The sequence below is a fragment of the Haliotis asinina genome, chromosome 5 (assembly GCF_037392515.1).
Source record: "Haliotis asinina isolate JCU_RB_2024 chromosome 5, JCU_Hal_asi_v2, whole genome shotgun sequence".
Classification (NCBI taxonomy): domain Eukaryota; kingdom Metazoa; phylum Mollusca; class Gastropoda; order Lepetellida; family Haliotidae; genus Haliotis; species Haliotis asinina.
This window is the reverse complement of record NC_090284.1, coordinates 11,619,171-11,643,334: the sequence shown is the minus strand read 5'-3', so window position 1 is coordinate 11,643,334 and position 24,164 is coordinate 11,619,171. Positions and strand designations below refer to the sequence as shown.

Genomic DNA, 24,164 nt, shown 5'->3' with positions numbered 1-24,164 from the left:
GGAAGGGAAGCAACTCTGCAAACGACTTCAGTTTTCGTCATAGACTTCCGTTTCTTTTAAACCAGAAACCCGACAAGAATATTTATAGTTTGGATTGTCTGCTACTGTATATCATCCGTGCCACTGATTATATGCGCTCGAGTGTCTCGCAATGTACTTTTGCAAGATGAAATAACCGTCAAACAGAAACAAACTAGTCAAAGAAGCGGTTGTAAAATATCGTTATGCATGGGCCTCTGATTACATTGTCACATGTGCGATAGTTACGAACGTGGTCAGTGTATATGGTTTGAATTATAAATGACGTCGTCAGAAATTCATTTAGTGCATTAATCATTTTTCTTTTGTAATTTGTATCACATAACGAATCAAAAATACTGTTCACATTTATCATAATTCAGTTCAAATTCTTTGAGATCCTAAAGATCAAAGGACACATGCGCCCTACTGCATTCGGTCAAGTACGTATTGCGTCTTTGATTTGGTTGATAAAATACAAGATGTATTATACTTGTTGATATGTTATTAATCTGAGTTATTATGGTGACGTCATAGCAAGTGACGGTAATGACGTAATGTTAACGTCACAGGAGAAAATGAATACTTAGCAATATTGTGAGGTACTTGTTATAGCCGTTCCTTTGGATTTCGACCTTTCAGTACTCCTTATACAGAATGTATGTAAATTCACTTTGAAGTTAAACTATATTACTCTTTCAACTGAAATTGTGAACATCAATTTGTCAAATGAACTGAAACATGGGAAAGAAAAACATATTTAACGAGAACGATGCCACCTTTTTTGTTGCTGTGTGGCTTTTGACCTTTAAAGGAGTAACTGAGTGAGTGTGGTTCTACGCTGTTCACAGCAATGTTCCAGGATTACCACGTGGGTGGGGGGGCATGGAGGGGGGCATGAGAAAATTGCACCCACGTAAGGGATTTCCCTAGCTGTACTCTCAGATGATTCAGTACGTGCCTTCGTTTATCATCCGTTTATTTCACTGTTTAAAAAGTCTACAATGCCAGTACACCAATATGTAATAACATATCACTTGATCCCATATAATACCACTAATATAAAACTCGTGAAATATTTAGTATCTAAACGTCTTTTGCTTGTTTGATACTAAGTCCTTGACTCGTTCAGTGAACATTGTATCACCGCTAACGCCGTTTAGTATCCCCTATAAATATCATCGTTATAAAATGAGGTCATATACCCACAAGCCATTGTTCACCAAGCTGAAGAACTACAGGTGGAACCGAACCCAGCCATCCCCTTTTTCATGAAATTTTGTTAAATGGCCATTGAAACTAGGGTAAAAATAAAGTGTGCACCCACCCGTTTCTGAATAATGTGCACTTCTCAAAAAGCTGTATCCGCTCCTGAAAAGTAATGTTGCATCCCGTTATACTCTCACCTGATTTAGTATACGCGCCCTCGTTTATCAAGTATACCATAGATCTATCTCTATAAATATGGTTACCATATAATGAGGCCATATACCAACAACCCATTATTCACTGTTAACCAGTGGGCTAACAGCATCTTACGATAAGCGAGCGTAACATAACACCACTCTTGAGAGTGACCTCCCTTGGCAAGGTGTACCATGTGAATATGACAGGGCACACTGACGTGCCTTCCACCTGCAGAACTCGACCATTCGTCCCTGACCGACATTGAGGACGCTATCGCAAGATGGGTGACAGCGAGCTGAAGTTCCAGTCCCGGAGATCATGTGTTGTCAGCAAACATGGAAGCGCGTCGAGCAGTCAGCCGTTAGCATCACAGATCGGACGAGGTAACGGTACTAGATATGTAAACAGTCCTCAGAAACAGTGCCGTTAGTTTTCATGTGGTTTAAGGTAAGGTTCTACTCCTCCTGCTATCCGAGGTCACTGGCAGGATGATCTACTGGTGATTGAAGAGAAAGTAAAATCCTAACGTAACCAGTGTATCAAATACATTTGACAATTTGTATCTGTCTCCTGTGCAGAATTCATGTATGCCATAAAACAGTGGCCGGGCTTCTGTGAGCGAGACGGTGATTTCGTAGACGTGTATAAATTAAGGAATAATATTATTTTGCAAGCATATTAATTTTGCTAAATCGCTTGTGTATAAAAAAAAGTTGTTTTTCTTTGTTTTCAGTGATACTCAGGTATGCTTTGTCTCCGTACATTAATGCTGATCATACTTACCTGCTATATTTTTTTATTTCACAAAACCCAGTTTAGTACAATAGCGGTGTGGAAGTCATCCCATAGGCAGAAGAATTTGTCAGGTCTGGCCCGCTGCGAAACGTGTTTTTTTTTCAGCTTTCATCATGATTACCTAACATATTGTTTTATTTCACAAAACTCAAACACTTTTAGTTTACACTAATGTCATAATTTCAACCTTCTTTACCAATGATATTAAGGTGTTCCCATTTTACTAGTGTCAGGGATAATCTACACCATCTCTTGTTAGTATCTCCCTGCTAGTGTCTACAAGTTCACCACTCAATCTGTCTATGAATCCACCAAATTTTCACATCTACGAACCAGTCTGGTCTATGAATTCACTGCTATAGCATTCTCAGCTATAAAAGGCTACACTCGTGTTCATACCCTGCTTCAACTCAGAAATTAAGAGATTTGAGGGTTCTTTGAAGAATTACTTTATGTTTACATCATTCAAAGCTTCATTCTTTTCATTCAGTCATTTTGTTACTTACACATTTTACAGTGTTTGTCTGTTAACATATAGAGATCTTTCATTATCATATCCATCATTGATATCGATCATAAAGTATTTTCATTTACTGAGTTTGTTTTGTAGCAACAAAGTATACCTACTTCCTAGGTTTATGGCCAGACTAAATGTCACTGGCAAAAAATTCTTGGTCCACTTGCACAAAGCAATCTTAGAGCTACGACTGTCTTAAGCCTATGTTGGAGAATGGGAGTTACAGTCATTGTAGCACTTAGATCACGTTGTGCAAGTGGGCCCAGTACAATTATGCAAAACTAGGCATTAAAGCTTCTTCTTCATGTATTTTGGACACATTATCAGTGAATTACAAATATCTTAAAGGCAATGTTGATTTGCCTGGAGACAGCAGTCTTTATCAGACAGACCATAGACTCCTACATATGAATATTTGTATGTTTACCCAGGTATGACCAGAAAATAATGACTTTGCTGTTGCTGTAGTTGAAGACTTGCTTTTCAGATGTACTTAAGTCAGGTGGAAATGCTGCTGATGCTGCCGTTGCCATGGCAGCAGCCCTGAATGTGACAGAGCCATGCTCAACTGGAATTGGTGGAGATGCATTTTGCCTCTTCTATGATGCAAAATCAAAAACAGTGAAAGGTTTGAATGGCAGGTATGTTAACAGCTTTGTGAGACAAGACAAAAAATTTCAGATGTCAAAACACAGTACGTTTATCATATCTTTGTTAGCTACCTGCTCAGAGTGAAAGATTCTGAAAGACATGTTTCTCAGAAAAGTAATCATGACATCAGTTCAGAAGCTAAACCTATTTTGCAGCTGCATGTTGTAGTTCAGCCCATCCCATATTACCATAGATTTTGACAGGATTTGTTTTCACCCTTACAACCAGAGTGAAGATCCATGCTGGAATCGGTCTTCAGCAACTCATGCTTGTCTTAAAAGGCGACTAACGGGATCAGGCGGTCTGACTCAATGACTTGGCTGACTCATGTTATTGTGTCCCAACTGCATAAATTGATGCTGTTGATCACTTGATTGTATGGTCCAGACTTGACTATTTACACATCACCGCCATGTAGCTGGAATATTACTGAGTGTGACATTAAACAACAAATCTCTACCTTCACCCTTACTGATTATATCTGTAGCGGGCGTGCACCATCAGCCTTGACCTTGGACCGTTTGAAAGGTGAAGGATACAGCAAAGATCATCGTTTTCCAGTTACTCACGCTCATGCTGTTACTGTCCCCGGAGCTGCAGCAGCGTGGGTTGACACCGTTGAGAAATTTGGAAGTGGCAAGGTAGATACTCTCATGCAGTCTTCCTTTCAGGAACTGTCTACACAAGTACAATATTTTGTACATTTTTGACAGTATGACATACGTGAAAATGTTTTGGTCGCCTGTAATTGAACCTGAATATTGATTGATTGCAGAAATTGTCACAAAAAAAACCCTATTGATACCTACCAATAAACTCTCAGTATGTTTAATATTGGGAGGTTTTACAGATTTCTTAGACTTTCGGTGATAAAATATGTAGAACAGCTTAGCCTGTTTTCCAATGAGAGCAAAACAAGGTCGACCTTGTTTATCAAAAGTTTTCAGGAAAATGTTCACAAATCATTCTAGTATCCTGTGATCAGTGTTGCTGATGATGTCTGATATGTTTTGTGTCATTATGAAACAAAAGACTTGACATACTTGGGTTGAGTAAACTGCTTTTTATTTGTTGTGAGTCCAAGTGCTTTAAATTATGTTTATTCTGAACCAGTGATGTCCCGATGCTAAAAAAAATCGAAAATCAATCAAAAGAAGGATTAATAATGATTATCAGTTGTGAAAAACACATTTTTGATTAATGAGAATTTTGTTGTTTTAGTATCACTGACTTGGATGAAGTAAACTAACCATTAAATTTGAGGAATATTCATAATCAAACAGGTGCTCTACAGCAAAAAGCTATGTTATGAAACAAAACCTGGATGAAGCCCCTTAAGATTGGTGATTACATAAAAAATGTGTTTATATTGAATATAATTGAAAATCATTCACCACAAGTCCTCCAATAATGAAGAGTGGACTTTGTTTCCAATTCACAACACTATTCTGAACACGCTTATACAGTTCTCTCACGGTCAGTGCAACTCGGTCTCCGTCTTTCTCAAACTGCTGTATATACAGGACTGAACTTACGGTCCCGAAATAATGTTTCTAGGAAATTTCTATGAAACCCTGACTACACTCCAGTTTGGATGTTTTAGTTGTCCTAAGCCAGTCCAAATTAGACAGAGTCCACTGTAGTGAACTGACAGATAATTAGTTGTTCTTAACGGCTGTACAGTCACTTGCTGTACATTAGCTGAATTGCACATAACAAACTACACTTAAGATGTGTGGTGCCTCTAAGTCCCTTATTATCATTGTTAACTGTGTATCAAAGTACATGTAAACATATTTGACCTTGAATGTTTTGACGTCTGCTTCAAGCTGACAATGTCAGAAATCCTGGCGCCCGCCATTGACCTGGCAGAGAATGGATTCCCGGTACAGAAATGTACAGCATACTTCTGGAATCAAGGTAACGATACGAGTCATTATTCTTGACAATAGTGTATATTTTGTGTTTGTATTCTGTGAATCATATATGATAGCAGTGGGTAATTTCAATGGAAAACAAATAAACTACTGAAACGTGGCATGTATTATTGATTATGGAGCAGCTCTTATGTTGTTCAATAGGCGAGTTGCAAATTGTGGGTGAGTTTTCCAAACAGCTTACAATCTGTACAGAATGGCTTTATTGAATTGTTACATTCTGGGTAATCATTATGAATGACCAAAATCATTAAAAACCCACTTGGACACAGTGGACAGACCCAGTTGACCAGTCCATGTTTTGTCTGATCAATGTTAATTAAGTGCCTGAGGAAAACCTGGGTAAGCAACTAATACTGTGTCACTTCTGATGCAATACAATCACTAATCAGAAGTATACAGTGCTATAGGTGATAAGTGTAACTAAATTGATTTCTGATTTCAAACTGATTCGAAAGTACACATGATAATTCTTGAGAAGTCAGACTTAGAGGCATATACCTGAAAGAAAAAGAAATTGTTTGTTGAAAATTGATTATCTTAGTAAATTGTTTGACCCCCAAATTTTTATTTTGACTCCCCCACCAAATTGGGAGAGTCAGTCTGATCCAGAAATATAAATCTTTAGGGGGAACCATAGAAGATACGGGTTATTTACAGATCACTGCCATATAACTTGAATATTGCTGAGTGTAGCATTAAACTCTCTCACTCACTCCCAAGATAGCATTTAGACTTGGGCCAAGATTGGCAGACATTGGCCCAACATTGCCAAACATTGGGCCATTGTCTGAATGCTATCTGGGTCACTCAATCACTCACCCACCCACCCACACACCCACCCACCCACCCACTCACTCACTCACTCACTCACTCACTCACTCACTCACTCACTCACTCACTCACTCACCAGGTAGTGTAACAAGTGCCATGCTGGTGCAGTTGGACACCACACTCAGCATTTTCCAGGCATAGGTCTATGGTCTGTAAATAATCAATTCTGGATCAGACAATCCAGTGATCAGCAAAATGAGCATTATTCTATGCAAATGGAATACGGTGTCGGGTGTCAAAAAAGTCAATAATTCTGACAACCAAATATCATTAGTCACCTCTTACAAAGATCAGTTATAACTGGGATCTTCACAGGTCTGTTTCAGCAGTAAATGTTGATATGAGCAAACATACCTGTAGGTAAGTTCTGTGACTTGATCGAAACGATTTAATCATTTTTCAGGTTCTCATCTCCTAACTGATGCCTCTAACAAACATGGTTGTGATCTGCTTTTGAATGGAGAAGCTCCAAAACATGGTGACATCATGAAAATGCCGAACCTAGCCAAGACATTCAGGGTATAACTGAGTGAAAAAATGTTGTTTTATGCTGCCATCAGCAATACTAAAGCTGTATCACAAACAAGTTGTAGACAAACAAGTCTGGACTAGCCAAACCTGAACAATCACAAATTCCAAACACTTTATCCTCATTAACAAGCATGGTTTCATTTGTTGTTAATTGCTATCCCTCATCATTGTGTAAAAAGTAAGCAATGGGTAGTGGTACAGCATTGTGTAAAGGCTAAGCAATGGGTAGTGGTACAGCTTTGTATGAAGGGTAAACATTGAGTGGTGGGACAGCTCTGTGTAAAGGGTGAAGAAGGAGTGGTGGGACAGCTTTGTGTAAAGGGTAAAGAATGAGTGGTGGGACAGCTTTGTGTAAAGGGTAAAGAATGAGTGGTGGGACAGCTTTGTGTAAAGGGTAAAGAATGAGTGGTGGGACAGCTTTGTGTAAAGGGTAAAGAATGAGTGGTGGGACAGCTTTGTGTAAAGGGTAAAGAATGAGTGGTGGGACAGCTTTGTGTAAAGGGTAAAGAATGAGTGGTGGGACAGCTTTGTGTAAAGGGGAAAGAATGAGTGGTGGGACAGCTTTGTGTAAAGGGGAAACAATGAGTGGTGGGACATGTTTGTGTAAAGGGGAAACAATGAGTGGTGGGACATGTTTGTGTAAAGGGGAAACAATGAGTGGTGGGACAGCTTTGTGTAAAGGGGAAACACTGAGTGGTGGGACAGCTTTGTGTAAAGGGTAAGCAGTGGGTGGTGGGACAGCGTTGTGCCTAGACTTCATTGTGTAAAGGGTAAGCAGTGGGTGGTGGGACAGCGTTGTGCCTAGACTTCATTGTGTAAAGGGTAAGCAATGGGTGGTGGGACAGCGTTGTGCCTAGACTTCATTGTGTAAAGGGTAAGCAGTGGGTGGTGGGACAGCGTTGTGCCTAGACTTCATTGTGTAAAGGGTAAGCAATGGGTGGTGGGACAGCGTTGTGCCTAGACTTCATTGTGTAAAGGGTAAGCAATGGGTGGTGGGACAGCGTTGTGCCTAGACTTCATTGTGTAAAGGGTAAGCAATGGGTGGTGGGACAGCGTTGTGCCTAGACTTCATTGTGTAAAGGGTAAGCAATGGGTGGTAATGCATCATCATCATCATGAAAACATTCAGATAGCACCAGTTCCAGTCCAAAGGTGCTGCTCAGTAGCGCTCTCCGAACAAATGAAGAAAGAAAAGGTAGGCACTATATGTTTTCCTAAAAAGGTAGGTCTTCAGTTTGTATTTCAAATCTTCAGGTTGTCTATTTTCCATATCACCAGTGAGAGTTGATTCTAGAGAAAGGCCACCTGAAATGATCGATCACCAAACCTGGTGCTGGACTCACAACATGGGGCAAGAATAAGACCAAGATTTTCAGATTGGAGATTTCAGTGGGGCTGATATCTGTTGATCAGGCCAGGTAGATACTTTGGAGCTAGGTTCTTGCGACACTCGAAAACAAGAAGATTGAGTTTGTATTGGATTCTGTCTGATATTAGGAAGCCAGTATAATCTCTGCAGAACAGCAGTTATGTGAGAGTATTTCTGTGATCTGGAGACAAGCCTAGCAGCAAAAGTTTGTACGCTTTGGAGCTTTCCTATTGATATTGAGGCAGGCCATAGAGTAGACAGTTGCTGTAATCCAGCTGAGATGAAATATATGCATGGATCAATGAACAGTTTGTCCTTTCATCAAGGTAGAGCTGGATTTGGGAGATGTTTCATAGGTGGTAGAATGACTTAACTGACTTAATATGAGCATCCAGAGATAAAGTGTTGGTTAAAGATGACACCAAGGTTTTTAGCTTCAGGACTTGGGGCAGTGATATGACCATCAATATGAAGGTCTGGCAGAGGAAAATGTTCAGCAATTTGCTTGAGGACTTCTTTGATGATATCTTCTGTTTTCTCTCCACTTAGCTTCTGCCAGTGCGTTGTCATTAAAAGTTTGATTGCCTGTATGCAGCTCTCGATTTGCACAAATGGATGACGGGCGACAGGTTGGCTTGAAGGAAAGATACACCTGTGTGTCATCAGCATAAAGGTGGAAGGAAAGGCTGTAACACCAAGCTATGTGTCTTAAGGGACAAGTGTACATTGTGAATAACAAGGGACCTGAGGCAGATCCCTGTAGGTTCCTTGGAGTCTGATTTCCGGTCACCGATTACGACACATTGGTATCTTTCTGAAAGGTATGAACGAATCCGCTGAGGTTCTGTGCCATTGATACCTATTCTTTCCTTCAGGGTCCTCATGAAGATGTCATGGTCAATTGTGTCTAACGCTGCCAACAAATCTGAAAGAATTAGAATTGTAGCACCATTCTTGTCAACTCCTTGAAGGAGGTGGTTTAGGACGCTCACCATGGCTGTTTCCGTACTGTGGTGTGTACGGTATGCAACCTGCAAAGGTGGGCTGTGATGTGTGCTTTCAGTCTGTGTGCTAGTTGGATTTCTTGGGCAGTGGGGTGACAACTGCCTTTTTGAGAGACACATCACGTCAAGTTGGCAGGATTTGATTTGAGACAATCTTTGCACCTCTTGTTCTGTGGTGGGATGAAAAGAATTCAAACTGCTTATATTGTCATGTTCATTTTTTGATTTACTACAAACGCTGCAAGATGCATGCTCATTCGACAAAGTTGATCGTATATTGATGATAATGTCTTTGAAGTAATCAGAGAACACAGTGCACAGTACAGACCCAGAAGCAGAGGATGGTAACAGTTTCTTGTTCTGTCTGAACAGGAGCTTACTGGTGGCAGCATATATCTTTTTCTCCCTTGACATTATGCAGAATGTCCTTGAAGTTTTGTGGTCTCCATCAGTGCACTGACATGATTTCTCTGGGTGCGATGTAATTCCTCATGAATAGATACAGCATGCATTGAGTGAAGAATATGCACGCTATACATGTACAGACTAAGACACATTACATACTGCAGATAGCTCATCATCACATATTTGTTCTTTCTACTGTGTACAAGGTATCTTTCTTCTCCATGAATACTGACGTGAGGCTGTAGGGCCTGTAATACTAGAAACTTTCTAAATCTTGTGTACACTTCTTCTCAGGCTGTGGCTGCTGATGGAAAGAAAGGCTACTATGAAGGACGTGTGGCTCAGGCTTTGGTTGATGTCGTCCAACAACATGGGGGAGCTATGACCCTAGATGACCTGAAGAGTCATGTGACCACCTTCGAGGAGCCAATCAGTGTTGACTATCGAGGGTGTCGGGTGTGGGAGATACCTCCCAGTGGTCAGGGAATTGTGGCTCTCATGGCCCTCAATATACTGGAGGGCTTTGATCTTAGAAGTAAGTCAGCAGGCAGATGTTGGTTTATGCTCAGCAACCCCTCCAGCTGGAATAAGTAATTAATCATAATTAAGCCACTCAAACTGATTATCCCGGCAAATAAACCAATTGGAGGTTCTCAAAACACAAAAATGTACCAAGATAGGATCATGGGAGTGTGTGATGATATATGAGGGTGATGCTAAACATCAGACACTGGAATAATAATTGTTTTGTATTCTTGGGGTTTGAATTTTTTTTGGCCCATTTTAATAGGCAAGGGACATAACTCTGCTGAGTACCTGCACCTCCTTATCGAGGCCTTGCACCTGAGTTTTGCCGATACCCAGTGGTACTGTGCCGATCCCTCCAAGGTCAGTGTCCCCATACAAGAAATGATCAGCAAGCAGTATGCCAGCAAGAGGAGACAACTCATCAGTGAAACTAGGTATGGCAAGTGTTCAAGTCTCGCAAAGGGTTGGAATTCATCATACTGTTATAAACGTCATTGACATGTTCAGTCACCTATGCTGCAGTATTAGATGATCAGAGGTGTCAGAGACCCGTGAAGGTCCCAGGGTAGAATAGGCCTTCAGCAACCCCTGCTTGCCATTAAAGGTGACTTTGCTTGTTGTAAGATGCAACTAACGGCATCGGATGGTCAGACTCGCTACTTAGTTGACACGTCATTGGGTCCCAGTTGCGCAGATCGATGATCAAGTTGTTGATCACTGGATTGTCTGGTCCAGACTCAATTAATTACAGTCCGCCACCATATAGCTGGAATATTGCTGAGTGAGGCGTAAAACTACACTCACTCACTCCCAGAGATGTCAGAAATCAGTGTGCAGAATTATCTGTCCTGTAATATGTGGTTGCCTGTACGTTTTGTTTGGTGATGGTACAGTGATGCATGAAACAAAAAGGTCAAGGTCAAGGCAAAGGCAGAGCAAAGGAGATATGTGGTTAGACTTTTGTGAATTATATTTATGCATTTGTCTCTGAAATGGCATGTTCTTCTTCTTGTATGGGACCTTTCGGTTTTGTGTTCATAGGTCAAGGTCAGGACATTGCTTTCTGTAAAATATGGTAATGTCACTGTTTCTACATCATGCTTATCTTGTTTTAAGCCTACTACTTTCAATTTTTTAGCCTTTTCTATCCAAAATTAAGATAATATTTGAGGTTTTGAAACATGTTTGCATTGTTCATTGCCAATTACTATTGCTTTTTCACCAGTACAATCCAGGGATAAAGAAACGAGTTTCATCTGTCTGTCTGTGCCTCTGTCACACTTGTCCCAAGCACTTCTGCTAAACTATCAGTGATAGGTTGACCAAACTTGGTAAATATGTCAACAGGGATCCCTAGAGTGCCTTTTGGCCTTTCGACTATGACTGAAATTTGTGGTACTGCTCTTCTCCAGCGCAGAACTTTGATACCATTAAATATTTTTTAACCAAACTTGGCACAAAGGTAGGTCTTGTGGTGTACTGTTACCTTTTGGCAGTTTTGGGTTTCTGAAGAAAATATTTTTTGCATTTCCATGTCAAAAAGTTTGACTTTAACTCAAATTAATGTTAGTGCTCTTTTCCACAGCAAAACTTTAAAATTTTCAATATTCTCCTACCACTTTGTAGTATAGTCACAGTCTTTGTTGACACATAACATTGTATCCCATATGTTTAAATTGATGCTCATACTCTTGATCACTGGATTATCTGGTCCAGACTTTATTTTTTACAGAGAGCTGGAATATTGCTGAGTGTGACATAAAACTAAGCTCACTCACTCACTCACTCACTCACTCACTCACTCACTCACTCACTCACTCACTGCTATATCCTCACCAACATTTGACATAGTCATAACTAAATGACATATTCATAAAGAATATTTTACCATTGTGGGGGGATATTGATGACTTTGTCTTTTTGTCGGCAGGGCTATGGCTGATGTAGAGAGGGGTAGCCCAACCTCCGGCAGTGACACTGTTTACTTCACCACCGTCGACTGTGATGGCAATGCTTGCTCCTTCATCAACAGCAACTTCATGGGCTTTGGGACTGGATTAGTCCCTGAAGGATGTGGCTTCACACTACAGGTAGGTGTTGCAACGGCACTTCACGTGTTCTCTTGAAGCAGGACCTGGAATCTTTAACATATATTTATGAAAGTGTTACATCTTAACTATGCTTTATTCAGAGGTCAGTTCAGATGAGGGATTGTAGCATTATTATGTATATATTAACTCACTGGCTTTACGTTTTAGGCATGACATAAAGTGCATTCTATTAATCTGGATTCGAGTTTAGAATTTCTCCCTGAAACCATAACTTAGACATAAGAGCTGTTAAGATCATCTGGTTATTAGACTCAATGACTTGTTTGAAAGCTTGACCTTGTACCCAGTGAGCTTGAATTGCTGCTCATTTTATCAATCATTGCTTTGTCAGGTACACACTTGATTATTACTAAGTCAACATGATATAGTTTGAAAATTTCTAAGTGACATTAAATAAAACACAAACAAATCACGTCCAGTTATCCAAATCCCGGAACCAGACTGCCCAGTTCTCAATTGTTAGCCAGCAAGGAAGACAGTTGAGTAGATGTACCCCAGACTAACTGGAGATGAATAGAGTCTAGCTGGAGTGTTATGTTTTGTAGAACCGTGGAGCAGGTTTTTCCCTGGACCCCTCCCACCCCAACTGTCTAGCTGGTGGGAAAAGGCCATACCACACTATCATCCCATCCATGGTGACGTCAGCAGACACTGGTACGTACAAACACACAGTCAGAACAATACAGGCATGATCTATGATGTCAGATCTGGCTGCATTCTACCATTGCAAACTGAATTCAATGTTGTGGTGATTTTGATGATTGCATTGCTCGCGCTATGTTGGGGAAATATGTGTGTGATCAGAATTCACAAATTCATCGGTAGGGTGGGTGGATGCCCAGTCTCTGTTGTGAGAAGTTTTACTGAGAATGGGAATCCAGAAGTTAAGTTATGTAAAAAGCAAACAAACATCAATATTATATACCTGAGATCATTAATACCACTTTAGGTGCAAAATCAGTTACCTATATAACGAAGAATAGTGAGCGAAATATCAGTAAGATCAGTCGTCTGTTTGTGACAGGCAATATATTAATAGGAAGTCATGTGATCACAGTGCAGTATAAAAAACGCATGAAAAATTCCTGGATATGGAAAGTGGCAACAGTTTCGTAGATATGATGTCATCAACATTATATTTTTAAACTTATCCTATCTCACGTTATGCATCTCTCTTCCTGTCTTAGACCCAGTGGGGAAACGTTAGCTAAGTTGAATCAAATCTTCCTGGCCTCTGACCACCCGACGTCTGCCCCTGTAATAGACGCCTGTACGTGCAGCCGATCATGTGGCGTCCTCTACTAGTCATTCTCTTTCTTGTCGCACCACAGGCTGGACATGTTTTGTGAGAGAATTGATAGCTTGATTTAGTGATTGACGATGGGTGTTTCTAAAGAGAAGAATACTTCTAAAAAACGCAAGTGTTGTGAATGTAACTGCAACTTTTCGTTGGCAGATCCGCACAATTCTTGTGTCGATTGTATTGGCTTGTGTGAGAGGTCATCTTGATGTAGTTTGTGTATGGGATTAGATGACGATCAATTTGATCTGTACCAGCGGGTGAATAAGAGGAGGACGTCAGATAGAGATAGGTGCAGGGCAGAAGATGGTTCTTCAGCGCCTAAGAAGGCAAAAAAGGACCTCCCTAAGTTGGTGGCATGGCGTTCTACATCTAGGTCGACAGATGAAGACTTTTTACAGGAGGCATCGGATCTTATCTTAGTGAGGATCTCAGACAGTTATTTTGCCCGTCGACTTCAGGGAGTTTAAGGGACGCTAGCGTAGTTTCAACACCACCATGTATGATAGTGCTTTCTCAACCACCAGTCATTTCCCTCCCACTACGCTACGATTCCAGATCACTTTTGCCACCTTGAAAGTACTTCGATCGTGTACAAGAGATCGTGACATCCCAGACCATTTGAGTGAGTCAGCCAAAGTGTTATCCCATCCTCTGCATGGTAGCGATTCAATTCACAGGGAAGCGTTTCAACAACATGATGTGGCGTTCGCTCAACCTCTTGGATTTGATGCGGCGATTCGCAATGTGACAGCATTCACCTTACCTCCGGTGGGTGAATCAACAATGTTAATTCACCAGCATGGTTCAGCACTTTCTTGTGTCGATCGTACTCGAGTGATTCTCCAACCGATAAGTTCCAGGGCATCGGCATGTTTCGATTCACTGATGGCATGTAGTACCATGTTCATGGGTGTGCCGAGTGTAATCACCACTTGATTTCCTCAGAGTGGTTTCAGTTCCGTGCCGATTCACAGGGTAGTGACTCAACATGCTGGGTTGAGTGGAAGCGTTTTCGGGAGTGGGGGGTGCGGGAGTGCACCTCTTCTATGTCAGTTCTACGTGTGCTTACTTCAGCAGTTAGGACACCTTTAGTTACCTGTTCAACGGGGTATTCAAGTGTTACCGGAGCAACGTACGGTGTACTGCATTCGACTGCTGCGCCTAGCTTACCAGTTTCATGGGTTCCGGGATTGGAAGCAGTTATGTCATAGCCCATGGACTGTGATGATTTTGTATTGTGAGTTGCTGCGGCGCATCGGCGTCAGGATCCGGTGACTCCCATCTCGTTGCCTGTAACAACGTCACAGACTACAGCATCTCATGAGTTGGCTAGACTTCGGCGATCGGCTAAACCGTCTCCGGCGTCAGATGGTTCTTTGAGTTCTGATGGAAGATTTGATGTGGTTGTTAGGTCCTCACTGCTTGTGTGGAACGCTGACAAACTACAATTACAGCATAGTATGTCTTCAGATGATACATTATCTACATTTATTATGAAGTCTGGCGATTTTGGTTCGATTACGTTCCCTCCTAGGCCATGCATTTGTCAGTTGGTTACTTCGTTGGATGCAGCATTCACCAATTTGAGGAACAGTAAGGATGGTTTTACCTTGCCTCGTTTCAACCTGTCTGCGGCGCATGTCCATGGGTTCTCGTCGTTGATCACATCCCCGCCAGTTGATGATAATATTTCACTTCTGGGTTCGAAGCAGAGGTTCTATTCTTTCTTTTTGGTAGAAGACCAAGAGCTGAGTCAGTGGATGAGACGATTAGGAAGATTTGAGGACCCTTGAACACGGTACTCATGACTTCTGAGGGAATAGCCATGGCACTGCAACATGCTTCTACATACCAACAAGCTTATATCAGGGCAGCGATGGGTTTGATACAGGAACAATTCAACTGCATTTTGGAGTTGATTGCACATTTCCTTTCGTACTTGACAGCCATGTGCATGAGGGGTCCATTGCAGTTGTCATTGTGGGAGGACAGATTTTGTACGGACCTGTTCCCTCAACCATGGTTGGGCAGGATGCTCTTCAATGGCACTATTAGGGAAGTGGCTAGCAAGGTGAGCCAAGATGCGCACCTGCAGGTGTCTACGGAGCTCTTGAAGTACCAGAGATTGCAGATGGAGGAGTCTGCAAAACAGCGTCGATCCGCCTGGTATGAGCCCTCCAATCCGGATTTGCGTGCAAGTGTCAATTTGTCCTTTCGAGGCAGAGATAACAGGGACCATACAAATCGACAGAGGTGATCAGGTAATGCACCTAGACCCAATGGGGGATCTGGCCAGGCTGACCCCACGAAGACATCCAATCAGTGACTCAAGGACATCAGAGCCAGACTGGGTTCTTCCGCCTCCAGTTGTACCCATCCAGCCTTCTCCTGCAAGAGGAAGATTGGGGATTTATGCAGCGAAGATATTTTAGAAGATCCATTCTGTCCAACTAATATTCGACATGAAGGTGTTCAACAAGAAGTACCTACAGACCCCTCCTCACTTTCGAATGGTGTCTGTAGCGTTGCTCAAGACTACTATCAAACCGGGAGATTTTATGGTCATTCTGGATTTGCAGGACGCCCACTTGCACATTCTGATTTACCCATCGGAAGCTTCTGCGATTCGTGTACCAGGGCATTCACTACCAATGGCATGTGCTAACGTTTGCAATTTCTTCAGCCCCGTGGCTATTCACACAGGTCACGAGGCTGATCACCAAATTTCTGCATCGGGGGATTGTGTTCGAGGCTTACATAGACGATTGCATCCTGGCTGGAATCGACGCTGGCATTCTGCTTCTTCACATGGAGTTTGTGATGTGGCTTCTTTGCTAATTAGGCTTTTTGGTGAATCTAAAGAAGTCGAAACTGATCCGTACACGCCATCTGCAGTTCATTGGGGCGGTATTCGACACTGAGGTCAGCAAACTTCTTGTGCCGAGGGAGAGGTTCGACAAGATGTTACGTCTGATTCCCATTGGTTTGTCTCAGCCCAGGACGCTGCAGCAATGGCAGGAGCTTTTGGGGTTAATGTCATCTGCTCAGGCCCTCACTTTCAGGGGTCAACTTCAGCTTCGACCCTTGCAAAGAATCGAATGTTTGTGTCGGAGTTTGTTTAGAGCCGTTGCTGCTGTTTCACCACCTGTATGTAGATGCGTCACTACATGGGTGGGGAGCTCACCTTCTCGATCAGCAAGTGGCAGGGCAGTGGTCTCCCACAGATCTCGCATGCCACATCAATGTCTTGGAACTCAGGGCAGTAATTTTGGTGATCACTCATTGGCGAGCGCTACTAAGAGGTTTGCCTTTTAAGGTTGGACAATGCAGCGGTCGTTTGGTACATCAATCGGATGGGGTCGACCCAACTTCTGAGGTGGGCTCAACAGTTTTTCAACCTTTTAGATTCATTAAGCGTAGCGGTTTGAGCCAATCACATTCCAGGGGTAAAGAATGTCATCACGGACTCTCTGTCCCCAACAGAATGAAAGCTGCATCCAGGGCTGTTTGCTTCCCACTGACGAAGCCGACTATAGACCTGTTCCCCACCAGATTCATTCATCAACTACCACTGTTTGTGTCTCCAATTCCGGATCCATTAGCCTGGGGACTAGATGCGTACATAATACCATGGGACGGTCTCAACGCTGACGCGTTCCACCACTTGCCCTTCTTCCACATGTACTTCTCAAGTTACATTCTTCTTCCACATGTACTTCTCAAGTTACGTTCAACTTGGCAGATGACACTGCTTTTTGTCGCGCCCTTTTGGCCGACAAGGAGTTGGTTCATAGATTTTTCGACAGCTAGCCAATCCAGATCCAGTGCCACTTCCTGTTCAGTTAGATCTATTGGTGCATCCGCACTCAGATCAACTACACTGGTCTCCATTAACAATCAATCTGCACACTTGGCGCATTTGCGTTGATCATTAACGGCCACAGGTTATTCTAAACGTGTCGCTACTGCCATCACTACAGTACGATGGTCACTTTAGTACAAGGTCACTTTATGATAACAAGTGGAAGAATTTTGAGTCATATTGCAGAGGGCAGGGCATTATGTCTCCCACGACAGCATCGCCACAGATGGTTGCAGTGTATTTTCAAAACATACAGTCTTCTAGGATGTTGAAGGGTGCTACGCTATCTACCTACTTGGCCGCACTTAACACAGTTATTGCAGCCGCGGTGGGAGTAAAGTTGTCTACTGTCCCTAAACTCCAGTCTCTGCTGAGGTCGTATAAATTGGAAGATCAATCACAGAAGTTTTAAGCCCCGGCTTGGGATTTGTCCGTTGTCTTGGATCATCTTACATCGAATGAATATGAACCACTGACTGGGAAAGATTTTGAACATGTCACTTTCAAGACCTTCTTCCTTCTGGCCTTGGCTACAGCAGAAGCTTGGCTTTATGGTTGAAATCCATGATTCTGCAAGCATACTGCTTTCCAAACTTGCCACCACCTTCGTCAGCAAAGCCTCATGAAACATGTGCGCTCATTTCCACCATGGCGCTCCATGGGAAGTGTTCACTGCAAGCCATTATGGAAGGTTGCCTTTGAAAGTTAGATACTGTGTTTGCCACTCATTACCTAGGGGATGTATCAGTCACGGACATCGAAGGCTTTCATCAATTCGGTCCATTGGTCCTGGTGCAGCAGGTGTTGCCGACCCATGCACGCAGATAAGCATCTCCAGGTTCTCGGTCTTGCTGTGTACATAATAAGCGATATCGATGTTATCCATATCTTATGTACTTTGTTCAAATGGGCTAGATCATTCTCACCTAGGGAACTAGGGCATGGTGTACTGTCATACCCATGGCTGGATAGACTGTGCGGGCAGTCTTGTGCACATGCAGATATGATCGACGCTCCGCTTATTGACCTCTACTCTCTGAGCAATCATGTCAGTGAAGTGTTGAATTCCGATTACCTAAACGTTTTCAAAGCGTTCGCTCATAGGTCCTTTCACACCTTGGTAAGTAGGGAGATCGGTACCGAACGTTAAACTAGTTGAGCATCCAGGCTACTCCTCCTTTCACCGCCATCCAGTGTGTGTCTGTAGGGGGTAGTTTCGAAGCAGGGATGTGCTAGATCACTGGGGTCTCCTGATAATTCGTGGAGCAGCGGCGTTAATTCCTTGAGAAACCATGTCTTGTTGCTTAGCAAAATTTGCGGCTATAGCCACATTAACCCACTCCCTAGAGTTTTTGTGCTGTGTAAGCCAAGGGGTTTCCGAGGCAACCCATCACAAGTACGTAGTAGCATATCGGGAGTTGGTGCTACTCTTGGCCCCCTTGTGGAATGCATCCTTGTCTGTGCAGTGTGTCAGAGGGTAATCTACGGCCCTCCAGCCAACTGACAGAGGCCAAGAAGATTTTATTCAACTTAGCTGACAGCATGTTTCCACACTGGGTCAAACGTGAGATAGGATAAGTATATAAATATACAATTTATAGTTAAAATTTCCAATTTTAGTATGAAACACTTGATACTTGTGTGTGAAATAGATGAACATATCCGTTATCACTCAAGGTTAGGAAAATAGAAACTTTGAACGATATTAAAGATAAAAAACATGTTTTGGCCTTAGATCATTAAAAAGCCCTGACACCAGGATAGCAGTATGCTAAATTTATGCTGGTCCTGTGGTCCCTGGCTAGAAAAAATTCACCAGGATAAACATTCACTTCACGATAAGTTTCCAGTGGTCCAGGTGGAATTTGGCATTAATCTGTGAATGATATTTTGTACCAGTAAGTACAGACAGGACCACTAATTATTGTGTGGGAAATTGTGAATTCTTTCCCTGAGGTACATGCAGGTACAACTACACCTGAGCAGAACGCTTAATGCAATGAGCCACTCAGGTGTGAATAACAATAAAAGTTAGTAAATACAGGCAGGTGTGTACTATTGTACAAGTGTGCAGAACAACGCTAACAAGTATCGGCAGTAAATTGTGTATTATGGTATGATTGTGTTCATACCATATGATACCAGGGGTGGAAATAACCAAGTGTTTTTGTCTGTTGGACAAGCAAATTTGGATATAAGTTCACTGAACAAAACAAGTGGGCAGGAAAATGCAGAACCACTTCCTCTCTGATACAGTCACTACTGTGTCTTGATGATGCAATGTAGGTATTGCCATTGTCCTCTCTTATGATAAGTGAAGGTCTGCAGAGTTTGACCTTGACTTACAAAAGTGGAGATCCAGGGGACATCCATTAGTACAGTTTACGGGTCCATGCTGGTAATATGAGGGTCTTGAAAAGTACTGAAGTGGTGTAGTTTACTGAACATTCAGATAATGACTTCAGAGTCTTGAATATATCAGTGATCATGATGAACCAACTAGTGTTGATTGGCTGTAGGTGTGTTCTTGGTATTTTTGTGCATATCGATGTGTCTGCAGACACAGTAGTTTCGGTTCCCTGCATCTTTGCTATATGTTTTACATACTTGTAGTATTTGTGTGTCACATGAAACCCTGAATCTTTCTTTCAACATGACCACCCTGGCAACTATACGTAACGGGCTTGACAACACAAAACCAAGTTCCGTTGAGACTCTAGTTCGGATTTATTACTGTAGTTGACCGTATAATACAAATCTGAAACAATGTATATGAATATATTAATCTCCATCAAATTTACCTTTTTTGTCAGATTCGAGTCATTGTGCATTGTTCAGCTAACAATTGCTCTACTACCACTGAACATTTAAGAAGAACTCAAAATAAATGGACATCACAAAATTAATGGATCAGTTACATAATGAGATTCTTACAAGTGCAATTATTGAACACTTTTGGCATCTTAAATATCAGGTTGTCTTACCATCTATGGGACAACTTGCATCAAACTGACCACATGTTGTGAGGCACCAAAATTATACGCTATCCAAGGACCTAAAATATGTATGCCTTAGTTGGCATGCAAATGCTAATTCTCACCAGGAAAGTAAACGTACAATCTGCTCAGACTCAAACATTAATCTGAATCAGCTGTAAGTGCAGTTATTGACAACTTCCAACCCTGTGTCAATATTTTCCACTTATTATATATTTTGTACTTGTATCATATACAGTGTAAGCTGTCTAAACCGGCACTTACAGGGACTGAAGAAATCATCTGATTTAGACAATGTGCCAGATTGCAGAACTGATGATATATGTTCAAGCCACAGATAGGACTGAGATTTTATGCCAGTGTTGACAACTGGCCAGATTGGACAGATGCCGATTTTGTCAGCTTCCAGTTTTGACAGCTTCCACTGTATTGGATTATATTAATGGACTTACTGCCACATAGCTGTAATATTGCTGAGTGCGGCGTGAAACTAAACTCACTCACTCACTTAATGGACATACCGTAGCTATTTCACCTACTTGTGGTGTAGGTGAGCTGCTGTGCACGCTGGGTGTGATGGGCGGTTACATGCAGCCTCAGGGACATGTGCAGGTCCTTCTCAACATGCTGGAGTTCCACATGGACCCACAGGAGGCCCTGGACCAACCCCGCTTTGTCATTGGAGGAGGATACGGGTAGGTGAACACTGAAGGTTTATCCCTGGGGCATGTGGGCATCAATTGTAGATGACTTGCTGTGACCAGATTTACCTCCCTTCCCTAGCATTCTCTTGAATCTGCAAAGACTGCCCCTCTCTCTCTCTCTCTCTCTCTCTCTGTCTCTCTCTCTCTCTCCTATTCAGACTGCCACCACCTCCTTATATGTCACCTTTACAGACTGCGGAGTGTTATCTCTCTGTCTATCTATCCTTTTCAGACTGTCCCCAGTGATAGACTTGGAAGATGGAATATCCGAGGAAACCCTGGAGAAACTAAGGAACATGGGTCATCCAATAGCAGGACCAGTTCAAGGTCATGCCAGGTCAAAGTTTGGAAGAGGTCAGATTATCTCTCGTGGCAACTGGTGGCAGACAGGAAGTGAACAGAGCAACAATGCATTATGGTCTGGATCAGATCCTAGAGCAGATGGACAAGTGGCAGCATACTGAGAACTTGTGTGAATGAACATGCTGTCTAGTTATTGTTGATGAAACAGCAATGTTTGAAGTCCAAACTGAAATGTTACACGATCAAACTTTGCCAAATATTTATGTATAAGCATAAGCAATGATGATGCATATTAATTTGTTATGTTTCTGTATATATGTTAATAATATTTCAACAGGGCTTACACAGACTTAATATCAGAAGATTTCATGATTTTCTGCTGAGTTTTAAAATTACAAAATAACATCAAGAAGAAATCACACATTTCACCATTCTGTCTCAAAAAACGTTATAAGGTATGTAAATCAGTCAAAAAAACGTTGAAATTCTATGAGCTTTCAAGATGTCCATCACATTAGATAAATTGACTCTTGTTGTGCTCTAAAATAGTTCTAGTCATTAAGCCTTGACAGACAGGATCAGCCTGAAGACATATCAAGAATGTTTTTCTTAACCAGAACCATTGTGCAAAATAGCTACTGCCCTGCTAGCCGATAGCTAGTAAAAATCCAGTCGGGCCAGTAAATCTCAACTGTCATTGGCCTGACTAGCTAGTGAATTTCCAGATCATTTTATAAACATTTCAAACCCTGACATCTTAAGTTATTATACACTTTAAATCATGCGAAAATATGGTTTGATAAAAATGTTCATCATATTAGCAGCTTTATGAGGACACATTGGAGCATAAACAAAATATTTCAAACATGTTTTTCATTTGTTTTTAATGGTGTATTACCTTTTGGCATTCATTTGCTTAGTTTTTACATACAAATTTTGGCTAGTGGATTTTAGGGGGGAACTAATAACTTTCAGGCACAGCTAAACCGACTGTCCCAAACTGACCAGAACAGAGCTGTATCAGATTAAACTTATGACATCAGTATTAGTTTACTGATGACGTTTGAAACTCGTGTCTGTTGGAGGCCATGCATTTGAGTTGTTTTAAGCTCTAATTGGATTCCTAGTATTTCTTTTGCATTCATCAGTCCCATTATGTAACAGAGACATCCAAAAATGACACAACAGATTAAATTAACTTGTATGTATTTCAACCTTATGTTTTTCATTTTTTTAAGATAAAATTTAAATGCTTTCAAGTTGACTCACTATTTACATTATTTACAGAGAGGCCTAGAATTGATTGTACTGCTCGAAAGTACCACAGACCACTGTGTCTCATCGCAGACCATTGTGTCTCATCGCAGACCGTGTCTCACAGACCGTGTCTCATCACAGACCACTGTGTCTCATCGCAGAGCGTGTCTCATCACAGACCATTGTGTCTCATCGCAGACCGTGTCTCATCACAGACCACAGTGTCTCATCCCAGACCACTATGTCTAATCAGTAGTCTTAATGACAAAATATATCTTTGTAATGATATAATGTACAGCCATGTTTGGCAGCAGCATCAGCACCTTTAAATTATATATGTAATGTTTCATATATATATTATATTCTTGTTGATTATATTTTTTAGATCAATAAAAGTGAAAACTTCCAACAAAACACATTGTTTGTCTTAAAGTATTTGGGGCACACAGGTCTCTCTGAAGTCAAAGACACTGCAGTTATCACAGTTGCATTGCTTGGACCATTCTCAATATCTCCAGGGCATATGTTCTGACATGTCTGAGATGCTCGTATGGCTCAGCCCGGTGAATTCATTACCCATTTTGGGCGGCTTTTTAGCCTGTCAGGTGTCTACGCTGGCAAGTTGAGCATAGCAATCACAACTCAATATCGCTTTTTAAATTATCTAACTGATTAAACTAATCAACAAAAGCCATGCAGAGGTTCTCTGAAAGAGATAGAAGGGGTACTTGCAGTCAGTTTGTCTGTAAGATTTCCCCCAAATCTGAGTCGCACTGCGAAAAACCTTTGCAGCTGCAACTGCTATCTTTGTTGGTAAGCTCATTTGTAACTGTGGCTGAGCTGACTGGCTACTGTGAGAATGCGGAGCCAGGAAAGGGAGGTAATAAAATAATCGAGCTGAGCCGTGGATGCATCCAGGGTATAGTGGATATTCATCAGTGCATATGCCCCGGAGATATCGAGGATGCCCTTGGACATGACACGACCTATGATAACTTTTTCAGATGTCCTATTGATAGGTCTGGTCAGTGGTATCTCTTGTCTTTCATATTCTCATAGTATGAATTGTATGAATGAGTTCATACACAGTTCTTGTACTTTGTCTGGACACACATCTGTCAGTTTATTAAACTCTGGACATTTGCACTGACAGAAATTAAATCATATAACACTGAGTTCGCACATAGTTCGTCATTACAGCTGTTTTTGAAAAATGTTTTAATGTCTTGACATACCTACATACCAATAAGTAAGTTGTGCAGCCTAAAACAAAAGAAAGAACGTCTTCATACTGTAGTACATTTACAGCTATGAGATGCATCTCTGTTACAGTAGCGTTAAAAATAATGCAATATTTAGATGTTCAAAACCTGGTACAGGCACCATGCCTCGATTGGACTTGCATATCTTTTAAGATATGTGCTGAACAACTTAAAATGCACCAGCAGGTCTTGCATATAGTGCACACCAAACTTTTTTTTTCCCTAAATGCATTTTTTCAGATTTGTAATATGTCCCCCCATCCGAGGATCCCTGCATTATATGACTGAGACACATTCAATAATTCAGTAATGTTTAAAATACCATTCATAAATTCTTATTCTTTTCAAATGTGGCGCACATCCCTGTTTG

The 24,164-nt window shown here is 41.6% G+C and overlaps 1 protein-coding gene across 1 annotated transcript; it reads left to right on the top strand.

Moving 5' to 3' along the window:
• The first annotated feature begins 1,587 nt into the window (after positions 1-1,587).
• On the top strand, positions 1,588-22,946 carry LOC137283577 (glutathione hydrolase-like YwrD proenzyme). Its single transcript, XM_067815152.1, has 11 exons — positions 1,588-1,808; positions 3,225-3,378; positions 3,876-4,029; positions 5,218-5,308; positions 6,563-6,678; positions 9,763-10,003; positions 10,259-10,430; positions 11,927-12,086; positions 12,653-12,761; positions 20,819-20,963; positions 21,205-22,946. Exons 1-11 carry the CDS (start codon positions 1,706-1,708, stop codon positions 21,434-21,436), a joined length of 1,677 nt encoding a protein of 558 aa, XP_067671253.1. The 5' UTR covers positions 1,588-1,705; the 3' UTR covers positions 21,437-22,946.
• Positions 22,947-24,164: the final 1,218 nt, after the last annotated feature.

Coding starts and splice junctions, on each gene's coding strand:
- LOC137283577 (XM_067815152.1), top strand. CDS start 1,706: ATGGGTGACAGCGAGCTGAAGTTCCAGTCCCGGAGATCATGTGTTGTC. Junction 4,030..5,217: donor AGAAATTTGGAAGTGGCAAG/GTAGATACTCTC, acceptor GTCTGCTTCAAG/CTGACAATGTCAGAAATCCT. Junction 5,309..6,562: donor AGCATACTTCTGGAATCAAG/GTAACGATACGA, acceptor ATCATTTTTCAG/GTTCTCATCTCCTAACTGAT.